Raw genomic sequence first — 25,129 nt, 5'->3', positions numbered from 1 at the left:
TTCGACAGCAAGAGAGTAACCGAGCGGTAACTGTAAACGTCTGATTTAGTGAGTCGTCCTGAAGGGGCGCCCAGGTTATCTACTTAGAGTAGAGTTAATTTATTTTGCATTAAGGCCAGGTAGAGATTTTCATTTCATCTCTTGGATCTGTGCAATTATCTAAGAGTAAGTTGGGCAACCAGTTGAGGATTCGTTCAACTTATTACCTCAGACGGACGGCCAGTCTGAACGGACCATACAGACGCTGGAAGATTTACTGAGGACGTGCGTCCTAGATCACTTAGGCGCCTGGGACGAGGTCCTGCCGCTAGTGGAGTTCACGTATAACAACAGTTTTCAGGCGAGCATTGGAATGGCACCGTTTGAAGCACTCTATGGGAGGAAATGTCGAACGCCACTTTGTTGGTTCAAGGAAGGAGAGAACGTGCTAACTGGACCTGAACTTATCCAACAAACGACCGAGAAAGTGAAGTTAATCCAGGAGAGATTGAAGACGTCGAGGAGCAGGCAGAAGTCCTATGCCGACAAGAGAAGAAGACCGTTAGAGTTCCAAGCTGGCGATCACGTATTCCTTAGACTGAATCCAACCACGGGAGTCGGCAGAGCTATGCGACCAAAGAAATTATCCCCGAAGTTCGTCGGACCCTATCAAATACTAAGGAAGATTGGCCCAGTAGCGTACGAGCTAGCATTGCCTCCTCAACTGTCGAACCTTCACCCAGTTTTCCACGTTTCCCAACTTCGGAAATACATAGCAAACCCATCCCACGTACTAGAGTTGGAAGACGTTCGACTTCGTCCAGACAGAACGTTGGAGATGCAGCCGGTGCGCATTGTAGAGAGTGATACCAGATATTACAAGCGGAAAGCTGTCCGAATGGTGAAGGTAGTATGGAATGAAAAGACGGGCGACACTACGTGGGAAGTCGAGAGTGCCATAAAGGATTTGTACCCTCACTTATTCTCGGGTAAGTCTTAATTTTCGAGGACGAAAATTTTTGTAGTTAGGGAGAATGTAAGACCCTAGAAAAACGAGCGCCATTAATCCCTGTCTCATCCTCATTAATTTCCCTAAAAACCCTTCTGCCGTGCATTAAAAACGCACTTCCAGGCTCACTGCCTTCCTGCCAGGTGTCGCGATGGAATGTTCCTAAATCAGTAGTGGAAGACAAGTGGCAGCAAGAGAACGGACGTTGGTTTTTAAACAAAAATGAATTTTCTGAAGTCCGCATCACTCTTTGCATGCACTCTTCTTCTTCCTCAGATTCTAACTTTTCATATTCTTCACCTTCTCTCTAGAAACCTCTACCTTCTCTCTACTGAAAACTTCTTCTTTCTCTTCTCCGTTCACGTTTCAGAAACCGTAGAACCATTCCTGGTGTCGTGAGCTTCGTTTTGAACCGATCACCTCAACGTTCTGATACTGGTAAGTCTCTCTTCTTCGTCGAATGTTTTCTGTCTCATGCAAAGCCAAATCCTGGTTGCATGAAGGGTTGAGTTCTTAGTATTTCTTGGTTTTTATGGTTAGATCGGGTTGGAAGAATTAAGTGATCCTGTGTGAGTAGAGAACTGTTAGCGGACGAACCAAACACCTTGAGTTAGGACGTTCACTTCTGATCCAGGTAAGGGAAGCTTATTAAATTTAATTCTTGAGGTATACTGTGATGCATGACTATTCTGTGAGTTACACTGTGTCGGATGCATGTTCTATGAATTTTATTGAGTATGATCTATGATATCAGACTTTACTATATGATTTTGATGATGAGATAATGTACGAAAAATATGGATTATGCTATGTTATGAGTAATTTAATGTATGAAGGTTTATACTGAAAAATGTGTTTACCGTAAGTTGAATTTAAATATGAAATTCTATGATCATGAATGTTCGTTATCGAAACGGTCTTTGACCGATCGGTATTTTCAGTAACTCCTTTGAAATAGTTGAACTCTTTCATTTGGGAAGAATTCTGGTTGAGGATGTGTTGAGTCGGTCTTCTAATTAGAGCTCATAATGAATTGTGTCGAGTACCATTGTCAATACAGATCATCCATCTGTGTCGACCAACAGAATCGAGTACCATTGTTAATACAGATCATCCATCTGTGTCGACCGACCACCATTGTTAATACAAATCATCCATCTGTGTCGACCGACCACCATTGTTAATACAGATCATCCATCTGTGTCGACCGACAGTGTCGAGTACCATTGTCAATACAGATCATCCATCTGTGTCGACCGACAGAATCGAGTACCATTGTTAATACAGATCATCCATCTGTGTCGACCGACCACCATTGTTAATACAAATCATCCATCTGTGTCGACCGACCACCATTGTTAATACAGATCATCCATCTGTGTCGACCGACAGTGTCGAGTACCATTGTCAATACAGATCATCCATCTGTGTCGACCGACAGAATCGAGTACCATTGTTAATACAGATCATCCATCTGTGTCGACCGACCACCATTGTTAATACAAATCATCCATCTGTGTCGACCGACCACCATTGTTAATACAGATCATCCATCTGTGTCGACCGACAGTGTCGAGTACCATTGTTAATACAAATCATCCATCTGTGTCGACCGACAGTGTCGAGTACCCTTGTCAATACAGATCATCCATCTGTGTCGACCGACAGTGTCGAGTACCATTGTTAATATAGATCATCCATCTGTGTCGACCGACAGTATCGAGTACCATTGTTAATACAGATCATCCATCTGTGTCGACCGACAGTGTCGAGTACCATTGGCAGTACAGATCATCCATCTGTGTCGACCACTCTTTTTAATGTAGGTCGTCCATCTGGGTCGACCGACCGTGTCGAGCCACCTTGTAATATAGGTCGTCCATTTATCTTGAAGCCGGTATTACTTTATCTTGGAAAGGGGCAAGTTCTTCGGTCTCGTTCCTCACATTAGTTCTCGTTATAAAGAGGTAGTGATTTTATGTACTTGGGCTGAAAGACAAAAAGACAAAAATGAAAATAAAAGTGAAAGATTAAAAATGATGAACATTATATGAGGTGAACTATGATTGTGAATTTTGGACGAGCGTTCCAGGGAGGAACGACTCATGGTTGAATATGGAATTTTGTAAAGTATGACTGTGGGCATGCTAATGCTGGCTTGGTCCATCCTGATATTCCGTGATACTCATCTTCACGTAGAGGAGAGTAATTCATGTGTGGGAATGGCATGAGGTCCTTAGTCCATAAGTTAACATGGGCGACGTAAGAAACGGACTAACCTCGAGTGGCAGCTGTCGAGTGTAATACAGTTACTACACCACTCGGGTGCAAGGACGCCTGTAGCTACACAGATTCATACAGTCCGGACGGTCAGTCTAGTATCAGGAATTGATTTGAGTTAAGGGATTGATTTATTTATATGTTGTGAAATATTTGATGTGTTGATGTACTATGAAATGAATTATTTTACTTGAATTAAATTCAATAAGCTTACCCTGTGTTCTCTTCCTTGCGTTGTCGATCGTCTCTGTACATCCGTCCTGTTTATGCAATGATCATCCGTGTGGATGTGAGCAGATGGTGAGGCGTTGCTCGAGGAAACACTGGAAGAGGAAAATTTGGAGGAAGCAACCCTTGTAGATGTTGAAGTGAAGGCCGAACAGTAGACGTTCGGTTAGCTGTTTGGATTAGATGTTTCATTGTACTAATTTTTGGATCGACCTTTATATTATTTGGTCGATCGGTTTATATCAGTGCTTTGTAACCATTGGTTGGGTACGTTTATGTCGAGCGTGTTTTTCTTATTTAACTTCTTGTAAGGCCGATCAGCCGAAAACCTTGCTTTCGTTAATTTAAGACTGATTTGTTTATCATTAAATGTAATTAATTCTACTATATGGTGTTACTGTATTTTGGGATGTTACACATTTCAAGACACATTTTTATGTATTGTACTTTAGTTTAATATTTACAAGTACCATTGTCGGATTAAAAATAAACAATTTCTAAAATCACTAAAACAGAAATAATTTCGAAGTAAATTCTATTTCCTGAAGAAAATATTAGCAATTCCCTGTTTGTGTATAATTTTAAATATTTTATTAATTGTTGAGTTGAAATTTATGAAAAATTGTAGAATTTATTGAGTTTTTATTGTTTCTTTATTAATTATGTCATTGGTAGAGAATATTCATCTTTTATAAATCATTTTTGTATAGTCTCACATTTCAGAAGTCAAAAGTTTTAATTAAGTAATTTGACTCTTTAAATTATTTTTCACTTAATGAATTTTATAAAATTTATAGTATAAATATATTTCAGATTAATAAATACTAAATTTAATTAATCAAAGATTTTATAGAGGAATTTTCATCAACAAACTGTAACATCCCAAAATTTATACAGTCATCAACTATATAATAGAATATTAACATGTATTAATATGACAAAACAGTCTTACAATTAAAGGGATAAAGGTTCGTAAGTGGCCGAACGGCCTTACACATATACACATAAGTTTACGAGCGTTCACAATAATAAGGACGAACGGTTTACAAAAGAAATACCGAACGTCCAAATATTCAACCACAAATCAAAAGGGGCGTTCGCTCCAAAAATGACCCGCTAGCCTAACTACACTAACCAATAACCGAACGTCCTACTGTTCGGCCTTCACCTCGACCTCTACGAGATTCTCCTCAGCTATGATTTCCTCTTCAAGCAATTGCTCCAGAGAAACATCTCCCTCTGCTCACATCCACATGGATGATCATTGCAAGGACAAGACGGATACACATATACAGACAACACAATGGAAAACGCAAGGGTAAGCTTATTACATTTAATTCAAGTAAAACATACATTTCATAACATATCAAATACACATCAAGTAAGTCATAATACATACTTCAATTCATTCATTAATTCAATCCAAATCCTGATACTAGACAGACCGTCCGGACTGTATGAATCCTGTGTAGCTAAGGCGTCCATGCACACAGGTGAGTTAACTGGAATACTCATCAGTCACCACCTGAGGTTAGTCTGTTCTGTCCAAATTACAGTTATGGACTAGACCTCCTGCCATTCCCACACATGACATACTCCTCTCTACTTGAGAACGAGCACTCACGGAATATCAGGATGAACCACCATCTAAGCTTACCACGTTCATACTTTACAAATCTCAATTTCCATTCAAGAGTCGTTCCTCCCTGGAACGCTCGTTCAAAATCCACAATCATAAATTCAGTTCTTATAGTGTTCGCACATCATAATACTTTCTCTTAAATACATTTTCATTCTATGTTCCACTTTCATAAAAAGACGAACGTTCAATCCCTTTCATAACGAGGACGAACGTCAAGAGCGAGACCGAAGGAACTTCTTTTCTGAAGGAATAAGGCTGACTCATCTTTCATGACGAACGTTATTAAAATTTGAATCAGTTAAATGAACTGATTCTAGAACAATTCAAATTATACTTAGAATAATTCTCTTGACAAGATTTCAGATTCAATTCAACTGAATGAAGATAAAATACGAGTACTAAATGTACTAAGTACAATTTAGTTGGAATAACGACTGCCAGTGAATGACTGAACGCGTTACGAGAATTTACTGAAGTTTAGGACGAACGTTATTTAAGTTTTATGGACGAACGCTATTACCACTCGTTGATAATTACTGAAAGAACGAATGTTCGGTATAGGACCGAGCGCTACTTATCATTTACACTTTTAGGACGGGCGTTAGGTCTAAGACCGAGCGCCACTTAAGACGTACGCTTATAGGTCGAGGCTATTCACTGATTCAAAATTTTAGAAAATTGGGATTTATGTTTTAATAATTTGACTAAGAGTTCAAAGGTATATTTTCAGGCTTCTCAAATTCTCACACAGCACTCATGATGTCTACGTTTGGCCGAACGCTCAAACGTAAAGCTATATATATAAGAGGGCGTTCGTCCTCTAATAGAATTCTTTCCAAATGAAAGAATTCCTTTTCAATTAAATTTGGCAACAACACCGAACGTTCAATATCATAAGAAAATTCAAAATCATAGTTTTATTTACATTACACATTTCTCAGCATATACTTTCAAATACTCATCTTATCATATATCTCATACTTCAGTTTAATCATACTATAGTACATTTCAACATTTTCATACATCAAATCATGATCAGATTCATATACCAAAATCAAATACCACAGATTATACTTAATATAATTCACAGAACATTCATACAGCACAATAAAACATAAGAATTAAATTTAATAAGCTTCCCTTACCCGGATCAGTAGTGATCGTTCTAAAATGAGTGGTCTTGGCTTGTCCAAATATGGTTCTATCAACTTTTCTCTTGAACTCTTCTACTAAAACTAAAAGAAACACAAAGAGCTCGGTTTAAACCCATGCATGCAGATGGAACTGGTTTGCAGGAAATCCAGAAACGAGCGTCCAAGTGGAAACTTACCAGAACCGGAAGTTGTTCGGTCCAATATGGAGCTCACGGTGCAGGGGACGTTTCTACGGTGCTGAAACGTGAACGGAGTAAAAGGGTGGTAAGTTACCGAAGAGAGAAGAAGGGGGTTCTAGAGAGAAGGAGGAGAAAATGGAGGTTTTGAATTTCTGAGGAAGATGAAAGTGCACGCAGAGAAGGGGAAGAGTGTTTCAGAAAAAATCAATTCTCTTCCCAAATCAAACGGACGTTCTCTCTTGCGCTGACACCTGGCTTCCACTACTGCATTCAGAACCTTCCACTTTTGCCACATGGCAGCTATGAGTCAGAGAATGTGGGTGCGTTTTAATTACATTGCACGTGTGGCACGGTGCATTAATGGAAGCAGAGAGCTGATTCATCAGGAAATTAATGGGACGTGACACAAACCAATCAAGGTTCTACAAGAATAAAATACAATCTCCGATATCAATTTAATCAAATTTATTTACTTTTAAATAAATCTTACGATACAAAACAACTTACATATTTATCATTATAAGTTCAATATCAAACCATTTCATCACAATATATCAACTTACAATTCAACTTCGATCAAATAATATTTTACTTATCAAAGATATAACATAGCTCAACTGAACCATAAATCTACTCTTTTTGTTTCAAATTGTGTTTTTCTTTTCTATTCACAATTTATAATCAGATTCAACTTGTCAAACCACTTAAAACTAGTGAAAACTCATTTATCATTCATTGATACTAACACATACAAATCACAATTTCACATATGAAAACTCTATCAAACCAACCAAACATCACATACAATTTCTCAAGCAAGCAAATTTCTCTCATTCACAAATTGCAACCACTTCAATTTCATGTACACATCAAATGCCAAAAGTTCAAATCAAATATTTCATAAAAACACATGTATAAATAAATCAAAACCATAACATGTAACACCCCAAATTTTTTTTTTCTTTTTAAAATTCAAAACTTAAATATTACAACAATACAATTACGGTAACACCCCGAACCTCAAGCTCAAAACTATACAAAGTTTACAACTCATACATAACAGTAAAGATAACATTGAATCCTTCTAATACACTCTTCCATCTTTTCCTGCACTTGCACCAGATCACGCGACATCCCTTCATCTGCTCCCGTATAACAAAAACGTTATACGATCATCGCAAAAAAACGATTTTCCAATACATGCACAAATAAGTAAGGGTGAGCTAACATGCAATATAACATTTATAAAAATATGCATAATTGTTTTGATATAAACATCATATAATATTTAGGTTAGACATCCCCATACACCAACATACCAAAATTTCTACTAGACACCCATACGGAAGATACAATGATGAGCTACTGGACAAAGCTATTTCCCAAACATTCTATCCGGATACTATTTAGACGGACGCTATCTGCCGAACCCTATCTAATTAATACTATTAGGCTGAATCCCATATGAACGAACGCTAGGTGATCATGCATAATTGAGCCGAACGCTAAACTCAGAAAACCATAATGACTGAACACACTCATAATGAATACTGAGATCAAACACTAGGCCGAACGCTAGAAACCGAACGCCAGATCGAATACTGATTGCACGAACATTAAGATTGATCACTTAGGCTTGATACTAGACACCAAACGCTATTAGACCGGATACCATTAGGTCGCACACCAAGAGACTGAATGCTTAGCAAGATCAAACACTTAGACTTCACGCTGAGACAGCGCACTCTACTAGAACAATTACTATTATTTCGAACACTATTCAAACGATCGCTCAAAGATCAAATCTCGCACACCACAGATTAAGTACCATTCGGACGAACGCTTAATTGATCACTTTACTGGATTTAACACTATCTGAAGGTAACCTCATCGAGGCCAGATGTTCCCTACGTACGACCGCTAACCGTTAACAATCCTTGTCTGAGACAAACGTTATCCAAACTGAGCACTACCTATGAATGATCACTGCCTGAATCATGCATCATCACGACTAATCACTATTTATAAATAGATCGCTACCTCAACAAATATCAAGGCCGGTCACCCCCCATAAATGATTGCAACCTCAGAGCAACATCACCAATAAAGATCATTCTCTAAGAACTATCGCTACGAGATAGAACACTAGAATAAAGAACGCTTGAGTCTGGGTTAAACGCCTAGAGTACACTACTGAACACCTCAGTATTGACCGAACGTAATCAAACTAAATCACAGGGTACCAAATTAAGATCAGACGCTAGCTACCTCAGAACAACTAACATCAAGATCAACTGTTACATAATAACGCTTGCTACCTGAAAATAAATAATACCAAGACCGGACGTCACTAATAATAACGCACGCTACTACCTATAGACCCAACAAGTTTTACTTTCCGTCTCTCTCGAAGAATTATTCCAAATCCAGCTTTATCTGCACTACCATTTCTCCCGTACCAGTACGATCATCACGGTTGGAAACCACAGCCACAACATGCAAGATAAATAACCAGAAATATCACATCATAAACCCATTACTATAACTATTTCCATGATAAATCGACCCACATGACGATGCAGACTAGTCCTTCATAAACTAATGTCGTTTACTTGTAATTCGTCGTCATAACCTGCTCTCAATAACAGGCGACCCGAGCCGTCTTCCATCGCGACTTCAGACCTATCTCCCCGACTCCTCAAGGACTAACGAGTAAAAACATCGATACTACGCGTAACGATGCACTATACTCAACACGAGCCGAAGTCATTGGGCGAGACATTCACCTCCTCGCGCAGAAGAAGGTGACACTCGAATCTCAGTCTCACGCGTGAGACTAGCAAAAATGCTCAAAAGACAGACGAAGTTACAAGTAAATAACATAGTGTATGTACCACCTCCAACAGAATAAACGTGCTCAATCACGAATTCATACATATTCTCAATAATATGTATAAATAAACCAATATTGGATCAAGGAAATAACCAACTATTCTCAATAATTGTTTCAAAATACTCCCACGGATTCATGCATTATTGCCGAACGCTATTTCCAACTCTGATGCTGTCTGAACGAACGTTCTGGAATCAATCATCATCAAAGGCCGAACGCTGCCGATGAACACCAAACCTTATTAACCGAGCTCCAAGGACGAACGCTCGAGATCAAGTCTAGTCGTACGTTACCTCAGACGAGTACTTCCTGAGGATTAACATCATCGAGAACAAACGCTCACAAACACAATTAAACCAAGGTCGAACGTCCAATATCCAAACCGAACACTTAAAGCCGAACGCTCAAGATTGCTACCCAAGAGTTACATGTTAAGAACGAACGCTTATACCCACTAATATCTCAATACTGAACAATCAAATCAAACACCATTAATCCGGACATGATAAGGACGAACGTTTTGATACTTAGTCGAACCCCTAAGTCACTTTGCCGAACGGCATTAAAAGAAGCCTGACCGAACGACATAAATCCGCAGCTAACCGAACGGTGCTTAAATCAAAACTTAACCGAACGCTCAATAGTCACTAATACCCCAAGGCCGATCGCTCAAGATTCAACACTTAAGAATAAGCAACTTAAAAACCGAACTCTCACTTATACCCAAGAACAGAACGCTCACTTATACCACAAACCGAACGCTCATTTAGACTCAAAAACCGAACACTAAATTATACTTAAAAACCGAACGCTCACTTATACCCAAAACCGAACGCTCATTTATACTCAAAAACCGAACGTTCACTTATACCCAAAACTGGACGCTCACTTATACTTAAAACCGAACGCTCACTTATACTAAAAAACCGACCCTCACTTATAACCAAAACCGAACGCTCAGAATTCAAACCTAAAATTCTATTTTTAAGAACGAACGACTGCAATCACTAATACTCAATACCGAACGCCCAAGATTACTTCTTGTGGATGCCAATTTAGGGACGGACGCTCAAGTTGAAACCTGGATTACCAATTGCTAACGAACGCTCACAATCATTTGGACGAACGTCTAGAATCCTGGCCGAGCGATTAAATCGAACAGTGTTAAATTCACACTTAACCGGACATTATTAATTTAGGTTTCAACCGAACGGTATTTAAAATAAGTCCTGACCGAACGCTAATATCACTATTACAAACCAAGGACGAACGTTCTAAGTTGGCTGATTCGTGCGGACGCTAAGAACAATAACCGAACGTTCAGAAATTGGACGACCACTATTTGGTGTAGCACTGTTTGAAGGAACGTCCAATTTTGATTCACCAAAATTGGACGTACGCGCTTTCTGCAGAAATTCTGCAGAAACGCGCCAAAGTCCAGAAAACCCAGAAAACCTCCATTTTCATCCCCTTCTTCCCAGATTTGCATCAAATACAGATTATTTCAACAATTAATGAAATAAATCAAACTCCCCCTACCTCTTGAAGACTTCCATGTAAATTTTGGAATCTAACTCCTCCCAAACGTGCAGATCAAGATCTCCTTGCAACCTCAACAATTCTTCACTTCCTCTCCCAGATCTTGCTGCAAGGACTCCATTCTCACCAGATGCCCAACCCAGATCCATCTCTCAGCCCTTCTGAAGTTGGTACAGTTCCCACGGGTGCTCTTTGGACGGCTGGAAATGGAAGGAAGGAAGGGCTCCCTTCCTCTGGCTGCTCTCCCCTCACGACCAAAAATGAGCCCCTCCCCTTTTCTAAGCTTCCAGACTTATGCATCTCTAATTATTGCATCCAAATAATGCAAAAGGTGGGTGACCACCGTGTCCCCACCACTCCTAAAAATACGGTCTTACATAACACGTGTTCCATTTATTCAATCACAACAAAATTATTGAATATATAGCTTCTCTTGCTTGGTTCATAAAATATTTCTTACAAACTGAACCTCACATAGGTTGTTCTACTTGCATTCAGAAAATTTCGATCAACAATCATAACACATCTTATCAATTGTAATCAAACAAAGATTTAACTTGAGTTATTGAATGTTACTTGCAAGTCCGAAGACTCCACGTATAAGTAGGAAAGATGAATTGACTTTGTTCAAGATTCTCATCAACTAAGATTGTAAATCTCAATGTGACATCCCAAAAATACAGTCATAAACCATATAATTAGAAAATCACTTTTAATAATAATCCAAAACAGTTTTCCAACTAAAAATAAAATGGAACGAACGAACGCTCAAGGACGAACGTCCTTGAGTACAATATTACAACTTTAAAGAAACGAACGCGCAAAGCCACACGTCCTTAAATAAGAGTTACAAATTAAGGTCGAACGTAAGCGGAAACTGACCGAACGGTTTACACATGAAAATACCGAACGGTCGAACATAGCCAAAATAAAAGCATAAGTTGGTCGAACGACCATTCTGGCACAAACCTACACTACTAGCCGAGCGTCTCACTGCTCGGTCTTCACTTCAACTTCAACTAGATTCTCTTCGTCCAGTGCCTCTTCCAAACGTTCGTCTCCCTCTGCTCACATCCACACGGATGATCATTGCAATGACAGGACGGACGTACAAAACGAGACAACACAAGGAAAAACGCAGGGTAAGCTTATGTAATTTAACTCATGCATGAACATACAAAATCCATTACATAATTCATCGCACATCAACACATTTTTAACGCACGTACAAAATAAAACTCAACACGACTGACCGTCCAGACTGTATGAATTCTGCGTAGTTACATGCGTTCGCGCACCCGGGTGGTGTGGTAACTGGCATCCTCATCAGCTGTCACTCGAGGTTAGTACGTCCGTCCAAAGTATCTCTAAGGACGACGACCTCCTGCCGTTCCCACGCATGACGTACCCCCTCTACTTGAGGACGAGCACTCACGGAACATCAGGATCGAACAGCCAGCATTAACTTCCCACAGTCATACTTTACAAATTCCAACCTTTAATCATGAGTCGTTCCTACCTGGAACGCTCGTTCAAAGATCACAACATTCATTCCATCTCATATACTTTCCAAAATTTACTATTCATTAATGAGTCGTCCCTAACTGGAACGCTCGTTCAAAAGTCACAATCTGTTTTCATCTCATATATTCCTCAACCTTCATCATTTATCATTTTATACTCATTTTCATCATTTCTTTGAAGACCATCAGAAACCGAGTCGTTCGTACTCCGAGTCGAACGAGGGTCTTCCGGTCTCGTCCATAGCGTTCGTCCTCAGTTCTTGGGGACAGAACGTTCGGCATGTTTGCCGGACAGTCTGGGCAGTATGGGGCAGTCAGATGTTTTCAATGTGGAGGACCACACTACCGATCATCGTGTCCTCAGTTGTTGGGAGTGAAGTCCTGCATTCGTTGTGGAAAGAACGGTCATCTCGAACGCGAGTGTAATATGGGTGGACGAGCAGCAATGAGGTCGCCGAATGCTGGGAGAATGCAACAAGGACGGGGTGGACGGGCGCAAGCGGTTGGTCGAGTCTATGCGATAACGGGCGCCGAAGCTGCCAGTTCAGGTACGCTCGTTACCAGTACCTGTTTATTGTTTGGAAAGCCATGTTGTGTATTGTATGATTCGGGGGCGACACACTCCTTCATTTAGAAGGCGTGCGTTGAGAAATTGGGTATAGCCGAACGCGAGATGCAGTTCGACTTGGTAGTGTCAACCCCAGCGGCTGGTGAGGTTAGGACGTCTACTATGTGCGTCAGATGTCCTATAGAAGTTGAGGGGCGTAGTTATAAGGTGAATCTCATATGTTTACCTTTAAAGGATTTAGAAGTGATCCTAGGAATGGATTGGTTGACTGTCAATCGCATTCTCATTGACTGTGGTGCAAAGGAATTGGTGTTTCCGGACGAAAATGAAGTGGAGCTATCTGTGACGCTCGGTCAGCTAAAAGAAGACATCGTGGATGGCGCCAGTTGTTTTCTGATCATGACACATTCGGACGAACGATTTGGAGGTTTGAATCATGAGCGATCGTCCAGTAAACTGAATGGAGGACGATCGGTCATGGATGAATTCCCTGATGTATTTCCTGATGAAGTGCCTGGACTACCTCCTCCACGCGAGGTGGAATTTACTATCGACTTAGTGTCGAACGCTGGACCCATCTTTATCGCACCCTACCGTATGTCACCAGCAGAGTTAGCTGAACTCAAAGAACAGATTGAAGAACTGATGGACAAGCAGTTTATCAGGCCAAGCGGATCACCTTGGGGAGCGCCTGTACTCTTAGTGAAAAAGAAGGATGGCAGCTGTCGTCTCTGCATTGATTACAGGCAGTTAAACAAGCTGACTATCAAAAACAAGTATCCCTTACCTCGGATAGACGACCTACTGGATCAACTACATGGCGCGACCGTATTTTCAAAGATTGATTTACGATCGGGATACCATCAAATTCGGGTGAAGGAAGAAGACATCCAGAAGACTGCTTTTAGGTCTCGTTACGGACACTACGAGTATGTAGTGATGTCATTCGGTGTGACGAACGCCCCAGCAATATTCATGGACTACATGAATCGTATCTTCAGGCCGTATCTAGACAAGTTTGTGGTCGTCTTCATTGATGACATTCTTGTCTACTCCAAGAGTTATGAAGAGCATGAGGATCACTTGAGAATCGTTCTAGGCATATTAAGAGAAAAGAAATTGTACGCCAAATTCTCTAAATGTGAATTTTGGATGAAGGAAGTGCCATTCTTGGGGCACGTGGTTTCAGCTGGAGGAATCTCAGTAGATCCGGCCAAAGTACGAGCGGTACTGGAATGGAAGAGTCCACGCTCGGTTACTGAAGTTCGCAGTTTTGTGGGACTCGCGGGTTACTATAGACGGTTCATTGAAGGATTTTCCAAGATAGTAGCTCCGTTAACTCAACTGACCATAAAGGATCAACCGTTTGCTTGGACCGATCGGTGTGAAGCGAGTTTTCAAGCGTTGAAGGAGAAGTTGACGAGCGCCCCAGTGTTGGTCATTCCTGAAACGTCCAAACCGTTCGAAGTGTATTGTGACGCTTCTCATTAGGGTTTGGGTTGTGTGCTCATGCAAGAAAGGCGGGCGGTAGCATATGCTTCTCGGCAATTGAAAGTCCACGAGAAGAATTATCCGACGCACGACCTGGAATTAGCAGCGGTCGTCTTTGCTTTGAAGATTTGGAGACACTACTTGTATGGATCGACATTCCAAGTGTTCAGTGATCACAAGAGTCTCAAGTACCTGTTTGATCAAAAGGAGCTGAATATGAGACAAAGACGTTGGTTGGAGTTCTTGAAGGACTACGACTTTGAACTACTCTACCATCCGGGAAAAGCGAATGTTGTAGCGGACGCTTTAAGCAGAAAGGTAGTTCAAGTCTCCTCCATGATGGTCCGAGAGTTAAGTTTGGTGGAAAGCTTTAGAGACCTAAGATTACAGTTCGATTGGGAACCAAATGTCATTAGATGCTGTAATCTTAGAATCTCCAGTGACGTATTCGACCGGATCAGAGTGAAGCAGCGAGAGGATGAAGAGCTGGTGAAGATCTTGAACGCACTCGGTACAGATCAGGCCAAGGAATTCAACACTGGAACGGACGGTTGTCTACGCTACATGGGTAGGACGTGCGTTCCAAATGATGGTGAGCTGAAAAGAATTATTCTTGAAGAAGGACATCACAGTCGTCTTAGCATACACCCTGGTATGACTAAGATGTATCAAGACCTCAGGAGATCGTTCTGGTTGCCGGGAATGAAGAGTGATGTCGCACGTTTTGTGGCATCATGTTTGACGTGTCAACGAGCCAAGGCTGAACACCAGAGGCCAGGCGGTCTACTTCAGCAGTTGGAGATTCCAGAGTGGAAGTGGGACGGCATTTCAATGGACTTCGTGACTCACTTACCGCGAACGGTCAGGAATCACGATTCCATATGGGTAATAGTGGATCGTCTGACGAAGAGTGCCCATTTCCTAGCAGTCAACCTGAAGATGTCTATGACGAACTTGGCTAAGCTTTACATCAAGGAAATTGTTCGTCTACATGGAGTTCCATCCAGCATCGTTTCAGACCGAGACACACGGTTTACTTCTCGGTTTTGGCGATCGTTACAAAGCGAGCTCGGTAGCAAACTTCAAATGAGTTCGGCCTATCATCCTCAGACGGACGGTCAGTCCGAGAGAACCATCCAGACGCTTGAAGACTTATTGAGGACGTGTGTCCTAGATCACATGGGCGTCTGGGATGAAGTCTTGCCTTTAGTGGAGTTCACCTACAACAACAGCTTTCAAGCCAGCATAGGAATGGCTCCCTTTGAAGCTCTGTACGGAAGATGTCGAACGCCCTTATGTTGGTTTCAGGAAGGGGAAAAGGTGTTCACAGGACCAGAGCTCATTCAGCAGACGACTGAGAAGGTGAAATTGATCCAAGAAAGGTTGAAGACGTCCAGGAGCAGACAGAAGTCCTACGCCGACAGAAGAAGAAGGCCGTTGGAGTTCAATGCCGAAGATCATGTCTTCCTTAGACTACATCCGACCACTGGAGTTGGGAGAGCCATTCGACCCAAGAAGTTGTCTCCCAAGTTTATCGGACCTTATCAAATCTTGAGGAAGATCGGGCCAGTCGCGTACGAGTTATCTTTGCCGCCTCAGCTATCCAACTTGCATCCAGTCTTTCACGTTTCTCAACTTCGGAAGTACGTATCTGACCCTTCTCACGTATTGGAGTTAGAAGACATTCGTCTTCGTCAAGATCGTACATTGGAGATGCAGCCGGTACGCATTGAAGACAGTGACACCAAATACTACAAAAGGAAAGCTGTCAGAATGGTAAAAATAGTGTGCAACGAGAAGACTGGCGACGCTACTTGGGAAGTGGAGGATGCCATGAAAGATTTATATCCCCATCTGTTCGATCCTCAGTCTTAATTTTCGAGGACGAAAATTTTTGTAGTTGGGGGGAATGTCAGGCCTTAGAAAATAGCGTGCTTAGTGGAATCCACGTGGCGGGCGCAGGACGAGCCACCTCAGCGACGCACATGGGCGACAGTAGCGCCTGACATCCACTAACGGACGCCAGGTGTCGCACGTGGAGGTGAGTCAGCAGCATCATGGCTGCCAGGGTGTGAACGAGCGTTCAGCAGTAGCGGAAAACACGTGGCGACCGCTGAGTGGACGTTCGTTCATCATGGACAGTCTGGAATCTGAAGTGGAAGACACGTGGCGACAGTAGAGTGGACGTCCGGTATGGGCTGACAGAAGAGTGGAGAGTGCGCTGGCAGAGTGCGGACGTGCGCCGGCAGAGTGGAAAGCAGAAACTGATAACTTCTAAAATATTCTCCACCCTCTACACGCACACCATTTTGCATTTCTGAGAAACCAATTCTCTCCACCTTCTCTCTTCATTTTTCCCAACTCTCTCTAAGGAACCACCGTCCATCTACTCCGACCAGAATACCAACACCGTAGAAGGACGCTCGGTGACCAGGACTTCCAGAGAGAACGTTCGGTTAGTGTAGCTGGTAAGTCCTTCCTTCCTCTCTGACGTTCGTTTTCCATGCATGCAAACTCAATTCTGAGTTGTACATTCGCCATCTTTCTTAAAGTGCAGTAGTTCTGATTTTGGTATTTGGGGTTCGTTCGTGTAGTGGATTAACGAGCGTTGACAGTAAGAAACAGTGGTTGGGCGTTTGTGTCTCTACGTCTGTGGACATTCGGTCATTTCCAGGTAAGGGAAGCTTATTTAATTTAAATGGTTTGATGTATGTGTGTGAACGTTCGTTATTAACTGCATGAGTATAATGCATGATGTTGCTGTGATTATGTTGCATGAACGTTCGTTGTTTACATGAGTAGGAATGAAATATGATTGAGTTATGCATGAAATGAAATATATGAATTTTTGATGATATGGATTTTATGACATGACTGTAAGATGAGAAATGAACTGGAATGTAACTGAATTTGAAAATGATCTTCCCATGAACAAGTACGTTTGTACTGAACGGTCATTGACCGTTCGGTTTCTCTTAGTAACATGGTTGAAATCTTAATTCTTCCATTTGAATGAAAATCTTGTTGAGGACGAGCGTCCTTGTGTAAAAATACTGTGCTTGAGCGTTCGGCCAAGCACTGTTTGTATCTGAGTATTCTTTGATAAATTTCTACCCTTTTTATTCCCATAATATTATACATTCGTTACTGAGACGGTCATTGACCGTTCGGTTTTTCCTGGCAAACATAATAGAAATGGGATTCTGTCATCTGGATGGAATCCTGGTCGAGGACGAACGTCCTCGGTCTAAAATGCTCTGTTTGTGCGTTCGGTCAAGCACTGTTGAATCTGGTAGTTTTGATAAACTTCTTTTCGGTAATTGTATATGTATATGTAACAGTACACTTTCCCGTTCGTAAACAATTCTTCAAAAGTCCCTTAGTTAATTTATCAAGTTCCGTTAATTGTAGTCATTTAACGTTCGGTTTCACACCGGACATTCGTACTGGGAAACGTCCGTTCTTACTCTGAGCGCACGCTCTAATTGACGCTCGGTCTTATACTGAGCGTTCGCTATAAATGAGGCTCGGTTTTATACCGAGCGCTCGCTCCAAATGAGGCTCGGTCTTCTACTGAGCGCTCGTCCTAAATGGTGCTCGGTATGATTCTGAGCGCTCGTACTCTTTTATCGCAAATTAGCGTACGTCCAACCTTAGATTTCTACGTTCGGTCATTAACCGGCAGTGTACTCAGAATGAGAACTTTCATGAAGACCTTTCTTGCATTACTGAGACGTTCGCATTTGACGCATTCGGCCTAGAGCCTTCCCACTTAAATTATTCTTGAAGTAGTGGTTTGGGTTCACGAGCGTCAGTTCATTCAACTGATTCTCAAGGTAATTACGTTCGTCCAAATGAACAGTATGTTACTCGGCTATTCCCGAATGTAACTAACTCTGTCGTTCGTACTCCGAGTCGAACGAGGGTCTTCTGGTCTCGTCCATAGCGTTCGTCCTCAGTTCTTGGGGACAGAACGTTCGGTTTCTGATGGTCTTCAAAGAAATGATGAAAATGAGTATAAAATGATAAATGATGAAGGTTGAGGAATATATGAGATGAAAACAGATTGTGACTTTTGAACGAGCGTTCCAGTTAGGGACGACTCATTAATGAATAGTAAATTTTGGAAAGTATATGAGATGGAATGAATGTTGTGATCTTTGAACGAGCGTTCCCGGTAGGAACGACTCTTGGAAAATTTTGGAATTTGTAAAGTATGACTGTGGGAAGTTAATGCGGGCTGTTCGATCCTGATGTTCCGTGAGTGCTCGTCCTCATGTAGAGGGCGCACGTCATGCGTGTGAACGGCAGGAGGTCGTCGTCCTTAGAGGTATTTGGACGTACGTACTAACCTCGGGTGGCAGCTGATGAGGATGCCAGTTACCACACCACCCGGGTGCACGAACGCCTGTAACTACGCAGAATTCATACAGTCCGGACGGTCAGTCGTGTTGATTTTTATTTTGTACGTGCGTTAAAAATGTGTTGATGTGCGATGAATTATGTTATGGATTTTGTATGTTGATGCATGAGTTAAATTACATAAGCTTACCCTGCGTTTTTCCTTGTGTTGTCTCGTTTTGTACGTCTGTCTTGTCATTGCAATGATCATCCGTGTGGATGTGAGCAGAGGGAGACGAGCGTTTGGAAGAGGCGTTGAACGAAGAGACCCTGGTGGAAGTTGAAGTGAAGACCGAGCAGTGAGACGCTCGACTATTTGTTGTTGGTTTAAGTGGTCGTTCGACCTACTCACTCGTTTCTTTTGAATATTCGACCGTTCGGTAATTGTCCCGTGTAAACCGTTCGGTCAGGTTTCTTGTATGTTCGGCTTTCATTTGTAATTCTTGTTGTAAAACGTGCGGCTTGGCGCGTTCGTTCGTTTGTTGTAACTGTACTCAAGGACGTTCGTCCTTGAGCGTTCGTTCGTTTTTATTTGGTTTAATCCTTTACTACATCCCTATTTATGTACGAATGTCTCAATTGGGTCCTCGTTTTTTAAAGTGTAGCAAAATGGTCCCTAATTTTGAAAATTGATATCAATTGAGTCCTTTCCGTTAAGTTGGCTGGACGGCGTTAAAAAAATTGATGAGTGGGATGCTGAGATGACGAACGAGCGCTCGTCCACCAGCGAACGAACGCTCGTCCATCAGCGAACGAACGCTCGTCGACCACCGAACGAACGGTCGTCCAGTGTGGAACGAACGGTTGTCCAGCAGTAAGAGGTCGACGAGCGTTCGTTCTCTGGTGGACGAGCGTTCGTTCGCTGGTGGACGAGCGCTCGTTCGTCATCTCAGCATCCACTCATCAATTTTTTTAACGCCGTCCAGCCAACTTAACGGAAAGGACTCAATTGATATCAATTTTCAAAATTAGGGACCATTTTGATACACTTTAAAAAACGAGGACCCAATTGAGAAATTCGTACATAAATAGGGATGTAGTAAAGGATTAAACCTTTTTATTTTTAGTTGGAAAACTGTTTTAGATTATTATTAAAAGTGATTTTCTAATTATATGGTTTAAGACTGTATTTTTGGGATGTCACAAATACCTACCTGTTCTTTTTCAAAGGCATAAGGTGAGCTATTGGCAGCCATTGTAGTCTGAAATAAGATAACAGACTATTAGAATTGGATTGGTGTTGAAGGCTTAAGACGAAGGGCATCATCGTGTAGATTTCGTTATTTCTAATTGCAACGGTTTACAACCAAACAAATGTCCACTATTGATTCCTTATCAAATTTATGTATCATCTTCACCTAGAATTGTCATATTATATTTCGCACAAGTCATGTTAATAAGAACACAGGCGATCCTTGTACACTGAGATTTGACTAATTCGAGAATTAAAAGCATGTGAACTGGATCAACCAGATGCCGAGAGAAACTTATGTCTACAATTTGGGATGAAAAATTTGCAGAGTAAACCAAAAAAAAAATGAACACTGAACAACAAAAACATGAAGAATTTCTTGAAACCCTCCCAACATATCACCAAGAACTAAATGATTGAGAAGCAAACAAAATCATGGTCATGATTTTCAGCTAGAGTCATTCAGCACTTCATCTAACAACTTTTCTTTTCAAGTCAGGATACACCATGCTTCTCACTTGAGCACAAAACACTACCTACGAAGTCCAAAATTTTCCATGTTTGTAATCAATTTAATCTTCCTTGTTGTTCATATCTAGCATAATGACCAGTGTCAAGTATAAATACAAATCTCCAACCAGCCAAATCATCCATCCTCTCCTCCCCACGACTCAAAAACGACATCTCAAGAAGATTAAAAGTGGAATTATATGAACAAAGGGTTATTTCAATCTTCCATGGTGTAGTCTATAAGCTAAACTTAGTCCAATAGAAACAATGTGAATGGAATAGGTTTTCAAAAAGGCCATTGACTAAAGCTCATGCCAGTACCAATATTTGTTCAACAAATATTTCAGTGGCTAAAATCCCCAACTCACTTCAAATTAACTTACGGAAATCATACAACTCTGCGATCATAGACACACTACTTTTAAACTAAAATGGGCATATATGAGAGGCTTCACAGAAGCAAAACAGGTAGGTTCTGAATTTTGCTTGTTGCCAAAAAAATAAAATACTGTTTTCCATTCTCACTTGACTTGTAGTCCTAGGTGGTGGAAACAAATTAGTGTTTTATTTTATCAAATTGGTCTTGGTCATGTTTCTGTTTGTGTTTTTGTGCTGTAGCTGAACTGAGAATTTTTTAACATTCATTAGAAAATTAGAAGAAGGAAAACTGCCTCATGGTTAAGAGAGTCTGTATTGCAGCTTGGTCCAACTTTCATTAAACTTGGTCAGTTGTCATCAACAAGGTCGGATCTGTTTCCACGTGAATTTGTGGATGAGCTCGTAAAATTGCAGGTATTTCTTCTGTCATTTTCAGGATCATCATCATAGACATTTCCTATTTTTTGTTAATAAACGAAAAGAGCTAGTTTTTTTGAGTAAATAGAGTTAATTCATCAATATTTATTTATATTTTGGACTAGTATACAAGAGTTTTACTTGATAACAATATAACATTGTACAGGACATGGTTCCTGCCTTCTCTCCTGAGAAAGCAAGAAAATTTATTGAGAGTGAATTAGGAGCTTCCATTGACATGTTATTTAAAGAGTTTGAAGATCGACCAATTGCCTCTGCTAGTCTCGGTCAGGTGTTTGATTTATATTTTCGTTAAATTGAAAATTTGACTTACACTTTTAAATTACTGCTGTTATTAATATGGTAACATGAATTCCGGGGACACATATTTGTAGGTTCATCGTGCTATTCTGCATAATGGAGAAAAAGTAGTAGTCAAAGTTCAAAGGCCAGGTCTGAAGAAGCTTTTCGACATTGATTTGAGTGCACATTTTGTTTCGTGAATGATTTTGTTTGTTATTCTGACATGTTTGCTTGCTCTATCCAGAAAACTTAAAACTGATCGCAGAGTATTTCCAAAGAAATGAAGCTTTTGGGGGTCCACTCAGAGATTGGATTGGAATATATGAAGAATGTGCAACGTAAGTAATAAGCTTGGAAGTATATCGTTATGGAGATTTCATGAAGTAAATCATATGTTAAATTAACGTCATTGCATATCAGTAATTTCACCTTCTATTATTCCAATGCTTTCTACAATTTAGGTTTAATCCTTTACTACATCCCTATTTATGTACGAATGTCTCAATTGGGTCCTCGTTTTTTAAAGTGTATCAAAATGGTCCTTAATTTTGAAAATTGATATCAATTGAGTCCTTTCCGTTAAGTTGGCTGGACGGCGTTAAAAAAATTGATGAGTGGGATGCTGAGATGACGAACGAACGCTCGTCCACCAGCGAACGAACGCTCGTCCATCAGCGAACGAACGCTCGTCGACCACCGAACGAACGGTCGTCCAGTGTGGAACGAACGGTCGTCCAGTAGTAAGAGGTCGACAAGCGTTCGTTCTCTGGTGGACGAGCGTTCGTTCGCTGGTGGACGAGCGTTCGTTCGCTGGTGGACGAGCGTCCGTTCGCTGGTGGACGAGCGTCCGTTCGCTGGTGGACGAGCGTCCGTTCGCTGGTGGACGAGCGTCCGTTCGCTGGTGGACGAGCGTCCGTTCGCTGGTGGACGAACGTTCGTTCGTCATCTCAACATCCACTCATCAATTTTTTTAACGTCGTCCAACCAACTTAACGGAAAGGACTCAATTGATATCAATTTTCAAAATTAAGGACCATTTTGATACACTTTAAAAAACGAGGACCCAATTGAGAAATTCGTACATAAATAGGGATGTAGTAAAGGATTAAACCTACAATTTACAGTGTTTCTGTTAGGAACCTTTTTAAGAATCCTATCTATCTCCCTTACTCACACACCTCAGTACTCTAACAGAAAGCAATTGAAAAAGAAATGATTTGTATTCACATCCAAGAATCAAGAATACAATTGGGAAACCAGGAGCTTAACCTCCCTCACCAAGTCTAAACTGGTCTGTAACTCAAGAGTAAAAATCTGTCCAACTGAAAACAATAACAGAGGTCCTTTTACAGAGACCTTCTTCCCGCCCCACTTAACTGTTTACAGTTAAGTACTCTGTCTCACCTTTCGCCTCTCATAAACCCTCCAATTCCTAACAGTATGACTCAGCTGTACTTCGAAATTTTGTTTTGTAGCGTTTCATATTTAGTTTTTGTTGCTTTCACGTATAGGTGAAGAAACATTTGAAAAATGGGAAAATTGTTTCTATGGGGTTTGGATTCATTGAGTTTGACTCCCTGAAACTGCTACAAATGTTTGCAGAGATTTGCAGGTATTTACATGTTATTTGCATTTTCAGATCCTAATTCTGCTTCTCATTTTTTAAATTCTATTCTTGTTTTTTGGATCTAGGGGACAGTTTTGGACAGCCGTGCTCTTATTTTACAACCTTGTCATGTCAAGAATGATGCACAGAAACAAAAGACAATTGAGAAGGATAAGAGTTCAACAAAATTGCTCGTAAGAAATGTTGCTTTTGAGGCAACAGAGAAGGATCTAAGACGATTGTTTAGCCCCTTTGGCCAGGTGATTAATTGTTTTTGAAATAATTAATTTGAGATAGGGATGATACTCAGATCCAAACCCAGTGGATACTCTTAATTGAGACACAAGTAACAGAACCTGATATCGTAGCTACTGTTTATAGGAGTTGTTATGTGACTATTTTACCTTAATTTTGAATTCTGTTTTTGCTCAATTTTAGCTTATATCTAAGAGAGATATCTAGTGCATGAGCTTCACATGGATTTTGTTTAATTATGTGTATTTAGTTTAGCCAGAACATGTAGATTCAGTTTTCCAGTGCATTTTATTTCTTTCTTTTCACTCATGTTCAATTGCTCTAAACTGTTCAGATTAAAAGCTTAAGCTTGCCAATGAAGTTTGGAAGCCATAGAGGCTTTGCTTTTGTAGAGTATGTTACTCAGCAGGAGGCACAAAATGCTCTCAAAGCACTTTCAAGCACCCATCTCTATGGGAGACATCTGGTAAGTCAAACAAAATCTTGCATTTGATAACTTTAGTGAATCCACTTGTGTTCTTCCAAGTACTTTAGAACTAATAGCCACTATTTTCAGGTGATAGAGAGAGCGAAAGAAGGTGAGAGTTTGGAAGAACTGCGAGCACGAACAGCTTCTCAATTTAGTGACAACAACAATGGATTTCAAGCTATTAAATTATCCAAGAAAAGAAAGGACGTTGACATCTTAGATGAAGGGAAGATGAAGTTTGGAAGATTTGATGACTAAACAGTTTTTGTGCATATGTCCTGAAAATTCTGGGATCACAATTTTGTCATAGGTTCTAAGATATCGCATACCATCTCAAGTGTTAAACAGCTTCTAACATTAGTTTTGTATTCTGTATCCATAATTCAATCTCCTATAAAATTTTGTTCTCTTATTTACACTAAACTAAAATCCTCGAAATCATAACAAGTTTTAAGTACATGCAGAGGCAAACACTGAACAAGAAAGAGGAGGTGATTAACTAACAATGAAATCAGAAAAATAACACTGAGTAAGAGAGATTCTAATATAATGAACACATTTCAAAACTAAAACTCACAACACAATAGAACGATCCGGCCTTCAATCCCAAATCTTCTAACTTCGTAGGAAAATTTCGAGAAATTTGAGTTGAGAAACAAGGAAAAGAGGCTAAAAATAAAATAAAAGAGCATGAAAAGTGTGCGTGAGAGAGAGAGAAACGTACTGGTTAAGGAAGAAACGCGGCTAGGGTAGGGTTCGATCTTTGTAAAGGAGACGGGTCGTCGTATCACTGTTTGAACTAAATTACCCAAATAACAATCATACTCTAATATTGTAAATTGAGAAATAATACTTGTACACTGTAAAACAAATTAATCTTTCAAAATTTAAATTCTTCTACAAATTATATTTTCTATTTACAATTTCTCATTTAAATATCCATTCTTTATGCTCAAAGTCGTAGAAGTAAAGGTCGGCAAATACATTTTTCTATATTTATTATAATTTACTGTAGCTATTTATTATAATTTTATATGCATGCATATTTATTCGATAAAAATATTTAATTTTCCTTTCTTTATGTTTGGTTATGTGGTGATAAATAGAAGAGAA

The 25,129-nt window shown here is 40.4% G+C and overlaps 2 protein-coding genes and 1 long non-coding RNA gene across 5 annotated transcripts; 2 read left to right on the top strand and 1 right to left on the bottom strand.

The window, feature by feature from the left end:
* Window positions 1-607: 607 nt before the first annotated feature.
* Window positions 608-3,654, top strand: LOC148204020 (uncharacterized). Its single transcript, XM_088107831.1, has 2 exons — window positions 608-968; window positions 3,566-3,654. Exons 1-2 carry the CDS (start codon window positions 608-610, stop codon window positions 3,652-3,654), a joined length of 450 nt encoding a protein of 149 aa, XP_087963957.1.
* A 773-nt stretch (window positions 3,655-4,427) lies between these two features.
* LOC148204018 (uncharacterized) lies at window positions 4,428-24,947 on the bottom strand. Of its 3 annotated transcripts, none has more exons than XR_015784356.1 (4): window positions 24,594-24,734; window positions 6,469-7,613; window positions 6,284-6,373; window positions 4,428-4,735 (listed from the first exon to the last, which is right to left on the bottom strand). It is a non-coding gene; the product is annotated as an uncharacterized LOC148204018 (long non-coding RNA). The 3 variants fall into 3 exon arrangements; XR_015784354.1 differs by lacking the exon at window positions 24,594-24,734 and adding an exon at window positions 24,741-24,909 and having other exon boundaries at window positions 4,432-4,735; XR_015784355.1 differs by lacking the exons at window positions 4,428-4,735; window positions 6,284-6,373; window positions 24,594-24,734 and adding an exon at window positions 24,741-24,947 and having other exon boundaries at window positions 7,411-7,613.
* LOC148204019 (protein ACTIVITY OF BC1 COMPLEX KINASE 7, chloroplastic-like) lies at window positions 21,030-24,587 on the top strand. Its single transcript, XM_088106648.1, has 7 exons — window positions 21,030-21,056; window positions 21,237-21,380; window positions 21,550-21,675; window positions 21,779-21,866; window positions 21,931-22,024; window positions 23,379-23,552; window positions 23,882-24,587. Exons 1-6 carry the CDS (start codon window positions 21,030-21,032, stop codon window positions 23,488-23,490), a joined length of 591 nt encoding a protein of 196 aa, XP_087962774.1. The 3' UTR covers window positions 23,491-23,552; window positions 23,882-24,587.
* Window positions 24,948-25,129: the final 182 nt, after the last annotated feature.

This window comes from Vigna umbellata, chromosome 2 (genome assembly GCF_029865625.1).
Source record: "Vigna umbellata cultivar VRB3 chromosome 2, Vumbellata_1.0, whole genome shotgun sequence".
Lineage (NCBI taxonomy): Eukaryota > Viridiplantae > Streptophyta > Magnoliopsida > Fabales > Fabaceae > Vigna > Vigna umbellata.
Note: the sequence above shows the minus strand (reverse complement) of the source record. Positions and strands in the feature narration are given on the sequence as shown.

Bases quoted from the DNA above. Each gene is read 5' to 3' on its own strand.
- LOC148204020 (XM_088107831.1), top strand. From the start codon at position 608: ATGCGACCAAAGAAATTATCCCCGAAGTTCGTCGGACCCTATCAAATA. The intron at 969-3,565 runs GTAAGTCTTAAT...GGATGTGAGCAG, and splicing joins GTACCCTCACTTATTCTCGG to ATGGTGAGGCGTTGCTCGAG.
- LOC148204019 (XM_088106648.1), top strand. From the start codon at position 21,030: ATGAGAGGCTTCACAGAAGCAAAACAG. The intron at 21,057-21,236 runs GTAGGTTCTGAA...AACATTCATTAG, and splicing joins GCTTCACAGAAGCAAAACAG to AAAATTAGAAGAAGGAAAAC. The intron at 21,867-21,930 runs GTGCACATTTTG...TGCTCTATCCAG, and splicing joins GCTTTTCGACATTGATTTGA to AAAACTTAAAACTGATCGCA.